General features: G+C 42.0%; 1 protein-coding gene across 2 annotated transcripts; it reads right to left on the bottom strand.

Moving 5' to 3' along the window:
• Positions 1 to 2400: 2400 nt before the first annotated feature.
• LOC112878069 (E3 ubiquitin protein ligase DRIP2-like) lies at positions 2401 to 7480 on the bottom strand. Of its 2 annotated transcripts, XM_025942468.1 has the most exons (8): positions 7085 to 7480; positions 5669 to 5768; positions 4764 to 4974; positions 4183 to 4240; positions 3903 to 4092; positions 3767 to 3817; positions 3611 to 3683; positions 2401 to 3041 (listed from the first exon to the last, which is right to left on the bottom strand). In XM_025942468.1, exons 1-8 carry the CDS (start codon positions 7266 to 7268, stop codon positions 2847 to 2849), a joined length of 1062 nt encoding a protein of 353 aa, XP_025798253.1. In that variant the 5' UTR covers positions 7269 to 7480; the 3' UTR covers positions 2401 to 2846. The 2 variants fall into 2 exon arrangements, with proteins under 2 accessions (XP_025798253.1, XP_025798252.1); XM_025942467.1 differs by having other exon boundaries at positions 3903 to 4240; positions 7085 to 7479.
• Positions 7481 to 7784: the final 304 nt, after the last annotated feature.

The following is a 7784-nucleotide window of genomic DNA, read 5'->3' on the forward strand; positions in this document are numbered from 1 at the left end:
TAATATGAGACCGAAATCAAATGCATATTACATGCAACTAATCATGTGCTCCTTTTGGAAACATATGATAATTTAAATTTTGACAGGTCAAACTTCCTCAACTTTGAGTACCAATACATTTGTTACTATATAGGTTTGTTGTGAAAATAATACAATAGCCTAAGTGCCACATATTCTTGAGCATAGGGGTACCCCTGTGCCGTAATGAAAATATGAATAATTGGTAAGTACACCTTTCAATTCAATCATATTAAAATGTTGGAATAGGAAAACATATTATCACCACGTAACAACTAGGTTACACCGAGTTGTGCACCCACTCACTCATTAAATATGGTACTATAAAAAGGGTGAATTTGTGAGGATTATTTCATTAAATACAGCGGGACCGTAGCTAAATGCCATCTTGTTCTCATGACTAGAGCAGAGTTTAGCGCTAATGAACAATAGAGCAGCAGCGACAGTAGGTACTTCTTGCAAATCAGAGAGGCGCAAGTGCCAAAACAAGTATGAATAGCAACTCCACCAGACCAAAAGAAGCATGCGAAGGTAACTCCCCACTGATTTCATGATGGTTCATAGCTACTAATTGACAGCAATTCAATAAATGCTTCGTAGTATTTTCTTAACAAAATTAACCAACTAGTACTTCTTAAAAGAGCACAAATGTTGTTCGACTGAAGTGCAGCCATGATTGCTTCAAAAATGAGAGACGCCCTCACACAAAACGTAGGGACAGCATTACCAGTACGATCAGCAAAGTCCCCGGCGCTGGTCACACTCACAGTTCCATCACCGAAATTCGCGATCCCTGCACAACGAAACAGCCAAATAGACCGTCAAAAGGTAAGTCAAAAGAGTAGGAAAAATATTCCGCACAAGATCCTCAAATGTATATCGCCTAAACGAGCACAGACGAACAGGGCAACCTACAGACGAGAAGAGGATGCAACCGTTAGACACATCAAGGCAACCTACGCACGCGGATCCGCAGCAGCAGCAGCCAGCGGAACGAAGCCCCAATCCCTGCCTCGCTCGCCCATTAAACGAGATCCCACGAAATGAAAAATTTACACTGCCTCGGAGTGCAGAAGAGCACGGAGGGGAAAGTAAAACACCCAATAGAGGCCGCAAAAGAGAGCTCGCTACGCAAACTGAGCGAACTGCTGGGCGCCGCAAAATGCAGCCCGGTCCCGGAGAAGCTCCTCCCGGCGACGATCCCCAGCGCGATCGGCGAAACGACACACCCACCTACACCACGGAAGGGAACCCCCACGCCCAAAACCCTCTCGGAAGCAGTGTACTGCAAACGAAGCGAGCGAGCCTGCGACGACAACGTGCTCACCGAGGGCAGCGAAGAGGAGCAGCTCCCCTGGCGACGAGAGGGGCAGCGCACGTCGGAGGCGCGTTTCTGCGGTGGCGGCGCGCGGCGAACGCAGCGTAGGGGAGGCGAAGCGAGAGGGATAGTGGGAAGGAAAGGAGGGGGAGTGGGGGGTAATAATGGAGCGGAGAGGAAGGATGCGAGGCGACGCGGGGGTTTTGAGTTTTGAGCGGAGGTCGTGGGGGACCATTTTGGCGCCCGTGCGCGGGGGATCCTAATTTTTCCGCGTCGATTTCGGGAACTGGGCTTTGGAAATCGGAGAACGAAGATCGGACTTTCTTTTTAAAGAAAAAACACAGAGAGAGAAGGGGGGGGGGGACTAGTTCTTTTTACCAAAATATACTTCCAAATTCATGTAAAGCTGATTTTTTTTTAGTATAATCTATGAACGGAGTGGAGTGGTTCACCCTAATTTGTTCGAAATTGCAAAACTTTTTCTATCTATCCATTTGTGGCTGCAACACAAATACGGTGTTTAGGATGGTAATGTATAAAGTAATTAAATGCAACTTTGCTTCTATTGAGCCAACCCAACAACCTATTTATTGTAGGACTTGTTTATTGTGTTACTACTACTATCTCTAGATGAGATGGACTTGCCTTGCAGCCAAGTTGTCCATGCAACATACTTGCAAATTATAGCAATTAAATTCCAAATCCAAATAACCACTTGACTAGAAATTGTTCATTCACCATCACAAAGACATCGGATTAATTTGGAAAACATTTTATCAGGTACTTCCTCTTTTTAAGTCTGTCTCATGTCGAACATTCTCAATTTTGATTGTTAATGGTTAAAATATTATAAAAGATTAATAACGTAAAAAAAATTGATTCATTGGGAAACCAGTTCTCATATGATGTAACTCATTCTATTTAAAATAATTTATTTTCATGAATATCGTAGTCAGAATTAAAAAGATTTTGACTTATGACATACAAGAGAGTACATGTTTTCAGCGGGCTGCACTTTGCTTAACTTTTGGCGACATCAGGCACCAAAGCAACCAAGCATACCCTAGATCAATATTCAATGTCTTTACTTCAGGCCAAATCCTCAATGGGGACAATTTCAAGTGCTATTAAGTAACCGAACAATACATAAGTACTATACATCACAAACACTGGCAGAGGACTAGACTATAAGCTCCATGCCTCCATGGCGACAAGCCCCTCGCTTACAGCTCAACCGCACCCAATGACTCAACAATTACAATTACAGATTTATAGTCACACAGCCTAGGTACATACACACTTCGTCAGTGAAAAAGAAAAGGAAAAGAATGGATTGAACTAGATAGGATCATAGGCCAATGCCTTAAACTAGAGGATAAAAATAAGCCCAACAAGGCTTCTAAGCTGTAACACTAACATCTATGTACATGTTAAGATGCTCAGAGCAATCAAGGGCTCCTATGAATGAAATGACGCATCGCTGCTTCAGAAATGAAGAGGAAGCTCTAGATCAGCCTTGGTTATTTTCAGTTTCAGGTGCGGACGACCCTGACCTGCCGTAGAATACCTTCGCAATGAATCCAGCAGCAGGTGTGCCCAAAGATGACCGCACTCGGCCCTTTTGTCCTTTGTTGAGCCAGCAATCTGCTAGATCGTGCAGTGTCATTCCTGGGCTTACTGGCTTGCCACCGCACAATATATCCACCTGCAAGAATAGATACCTCTGTTGGTACCAGATGAAGGTGGAACAAAATGGCCACTGTCACGGTGCCCACAACTATATCATCAACCAACGCTGAATGGTAACAAAGTTTATCAAAAACATGCTCAAATGACATTCTTGAAAAAAAAAACATGCTCAAAAGCATTCAGTTATGCAAAGTTTGGGGGCTATTGCACTATGGAAGCTATGTACTGCACACAGCTTTGCTACTTGTTATCAGTTTGGTAGGAATCAGAGTTTTTGCTGTATTGAACAAGGAACAAAAGACAATTGGATGGAAAGATGGTGCCAAGCACTGGGTTTGGGTGATCTTATTATTATTATTCGCTTTCGTAGATGTTTCTCAGTGCCAAACAGAATGACAAGAAACTCATCAAACTGGAACCAGCTTCAAGGAAGCAATATTTGAAAATGAGAGGTTGAGTTTTTCCAGGATAATTCAGATATCAATATATCATAATAAAACGATATACATTGTTTTTTCAAAGATAAATAACTGGAGCTTACGAGGTGTAACTAATTTATAATCACTAGGAGAAATAAAGACAAACCTCAGATTCACTTGAAAGATTAAGTTTCTGCACGAGGTACTTCTGTAGGAAGGACGCAGGCAAGTCTACATCCCTAGGAAAGAGTAATAAGAGCATCTCAAGTTAGTGCAGAAAAGCATATAGCATTTTGAGAAAGATTGCTAGGGCATAACTCACTTGATCCTCAAAAATTTTGACGCTACCTGTGGTAGAGGAGGCTGACCTTTCCTGAAAATGATTGTAAACCGAACAGCATGATTTCTGATGCTCCTTTTTAAAAATAATAAATGAAAAGACAAGTCTAGTTTCTTACTGGTCAAAAGCAGCAACAAGGTAGAACCATAATGCTCGCAACTTTCTCTTCTTGTTAGGCAGCTTTGGCTTGATCTTTTTCTGTTTTCCCTTTAAAATCAACAGTTTCTTGCTTCCAGTTCTCTTCTCCAGATTTCCACGTCTTGTAAACTGCCTCTTAGTCTTTGATTGACTGGTAGGAGTTTCATCAACTGGATCATCAGATTTATTTTCAGTCATCTTTACATCTTCTGATTTAGATCTAAGAGACCTTTTATTTTTAGCAGCTTTAGATTGAGAACCTAAAGGTCTCCATCCCCCAACTTTCTTTGTAATATTACTGCCCCGCAACTTTGTGTGCTGCACATCAATGGCATAAGGAGCAGTAAATAAGTTAATAACAAAAATATTATGAATTGCAATTATATAATGAATTTGAATTTTTATTAATGCAGAAACTAAATGAGGTTAAGATGTGGACAAGAGTTTGCTACTAAATAGTGCATATGATACATGCATAAATCACATTCAGGTTCCAGGCAACCTTATCAACATGGAAAGTGATATCGATATGCATGGAAAATTATCAGTGTTTGAGACAAAAAAGAAGACTAAACAAATGTCCCCAGGCATAACACATACAGGAACTCTTATGCTCATGAAGATCGGTTCAAAACAGCTGGATCAATTGATATGTATTATCTTATTACTCACATGATACCACATGTATGCGCAAACAAAATAAAGGAAAAAATAGGAGAAGACAAGAGTGAGTTATCTGACCACTAGCAGCTTTTTAAACTGTGGGATTTATCAAACTAAAACCATAATTTCTCAGTACAATCATTTAATAAGGATATCCGACAAAAGAAAAGCTACATACCAAAGAGAGGTTACGTAAACATGAAGCTTTTGTTCTCCTCTTTGTCAAGCATTTTTGCATAGACACTTGAGGAGCAGGAATCGTCAACGAAGATAAAGATCGTTCTTTCCTCTTGATAGGTGATGTAACTGATGATGTGACTTCTGGGCCCTCAAACTTTTGCTTCTTAGGAAATATCTTTGACCTTACATATTGTAGGCTATGATCAATTCTGTACAGAAAATTAGTTGAAATGAGCCATAAATTATAAAATCGATCAAGTACCTTTCAAGAAAACCTAACATGCTATATATTATATGCTGCTTGGAAACTAAAAAGGGATGATTTATTGGAGTTAAAATTGATGGGGCAATCTAGGCACTTCAGAAATTAAAAATTAATCATCTGCACATTATTGTGGTCAGAGGAACCAGAAAACTAATATAACCACATAAGACAGAAAACATACATATAGCATGTTATGACCATCCAGTAGCCAAGGTTGTACAGAAGGAGATTACATGGAATGGTAACAATTTAAGTGATGAAATCATGCAACTAATACAGCGAAATGATGGCATTGTCAAAGCAAGATGACCCAACATGGCATGTTGTTTCATGCAAGAAAATGTCAAAAGCCAGTGCGGCACATGCTACAGTAGATCGCTAAGGGCCGGCTACCTCACTTCTGAATACCAGGGAGGGGAGGTGTTGGAAAAATATTCTCCCAGATTTGGTGCATGTGTTGTGCAATGTTGCACACTCACACTAGCTTAAGCAATACTGATGCCATAACTCAAAAGAGGTAAATTTGCAGTGATAGAAAATTAAATTGAATAATGCCTTAAGTTTGTTGAAAAGTCTAAGATAATGCAATAGTATAGAATGAAATGAGTGTGAATATTTCAAGAAAATAGAAACAAAACCTGAGTTTCTCCAACGGAGCACAGCCCAAATCAATGCTACAAATAGGGCAGCAGCAGACTTCCTTATTTATGAACTCTTCCGATATGCACTTCCTGCAAACTGATTAAAAGTACTTATAAAATTAATGGCAGAGGCACAACTATGATTTACAGAGAAAATTTTTGGAAGTTCAAATCTAATATAGATATAGAAGTCCTTATTTTTTGGAAGTTACAAATCTAATATAGATATAGATCACACAGCTGGCACATCCAAAGGGGAAAGGTTGCATGGCTTGATGAGAAAAAAAAAATTCAGCGATTACAAATTAGTTAGCATATCTTACTGTTAAGGCTAAGCACATTGATTAGTTATAAAACATTAACAGAAGTCCTTCCCCCTCTCCAGCTCTCCCTTAGTCCCTTTGGCCACATGCTATAGCACCACGCCACAAATAAGTCGTTTCCTCACCAAGGAACGTAACACAGCATATTTCTCGGAGGTTATTGCAGAATCTCCAGAGCAGGATAAACAAAAAAAAACATTTTTGCCGTATAAAACCTTATAATTCACACATAGGTATCAGCTTAACATATTGCAGAGTGTACATTAACCAAGAAGGCCAACTTTACAAAGACACTGGAACACTCACAGGACCTCTAAAGGTACAGGTTGCCCCTCGCTTCCTAACATTTACTAATTTCAGATGGCAAGCATCAAAAGATTACCATGTTAACTTTTACCTTGGGTGCGAACTATAAAATCATCAAACCACACAATCATATAGTTACTATTTAAAACAAGCCCACTCGACAAAGCTCCAAGAACATACACCTATTCCTAACACGTTCGTAGAAAGGCTCGCAACAAATCTTGCCGTATAAGCGGGAGCAATCTAGAAAAAAACCCTTCCCCATGTTTATGATGTTAATGCAAGCCTCCATCACCACAAATCCCCAATGAAAATATTAAGTACCCTTCATGAATAAGAAACATTTAATTGAACATTAAAGCTAGTACATCCTCCTGGTAAAAGCAGAAGCCATGTGATTTCTCATGGACCACGGCGTATATAGGTAGAACCCGCCACTGTTCATGCAATCGATCGCTCATATCACCTCAATTCCCTAATAAAAACAGTGCAAAAAGGTGAATCCAACCTTCCATCCCGGAACGGAGCATTAGCGCGTAGCCTCTCCACAACAAACTTACACAGTATGTGAATTTCACACACCAAAAATGGCTCATGAAATTCTCAAAGCTTGCAACGACCTAAGCTGCAAAAAGTTCAAATCTGAAGCGCGGGACGATCGCCGGGACCACCTTCCACGTCTCACGACGCAGCAGCCCCCAAAAAGGGCTTTGAGCCACAGAACCCAAGCAGACCTACACGCACGGCAGTTACGGAAGGTTGGCGGCACCGGATGAGTACTCACAGGTGTGGAGGCACTCGGTGATGGTGGCGGCGTCGCGGAGGAGGCGGTCGCAGAGTGGGCACGTGAGGCACGCCGCGAGCGCCGACCGCTTCAACCTCACCACGTCCCCGACTCCTCCGTCCCCTCCCGCCCCAGGCGCGGCCGCCGAACCTGTCGCCTCGCAAGCGAGCACGGCGCTCTCCATGCCGCCGGCCGGAAGAGCCCGAGAGGCGCCGTAGGGACGGTTTCGGGGCTTCTCCCCTCCCGGCTCTCCCCCGCGTCGCGCTCGCACGAAGCTTCGATTTCCTCGGCCCGGCCGCGGACAGCGCAGCTAGCCGTGCGCTTTGGGTGGTTTGGGTGGGGACGAGCGGAGACGACGCGAGACAACGAGAGTGACAACGCGTAGGCGTATCGGTTTACTGGGCGTGGTTTTCTGTAAGAGTAAATTACACAAGCGGCCCTCAAATTTGCCACGTTATATCATTTCGATCCCCAAACTTTAAAATGCACATTTAGCTTCATAAACTTAGCTTCGTGTTGCAATCTTTAAACTCGCAAATTGTATATTTAACTTTCTAAACTTATCTTCGAGTGTCGTCCCGATCCCCGAACTTGTTAATTACACATTTAAATCCCTAAACTTACGATATGTACACCTTCTTTCTTCCCATAGCCATGTGTCGGCGCAAGGTGATAGGAGGATGAGTCCCGATCTTCCTAC

This window comes from Panicum hallii, chromosome 9 (genome assembly GCF_002211085.1).
Source record: "Panicum hallii strain FIL2 chromosome 9, PHallii_v3.1, whole genome shotgun sequence".
Taxonomy (NCBI): domain Eukaryota; kingdom Viridiplantae; phylum Streptophyta; class Magnoliopsida; order Poales; family Poaceae; genus Panicum; species Panicum hallii.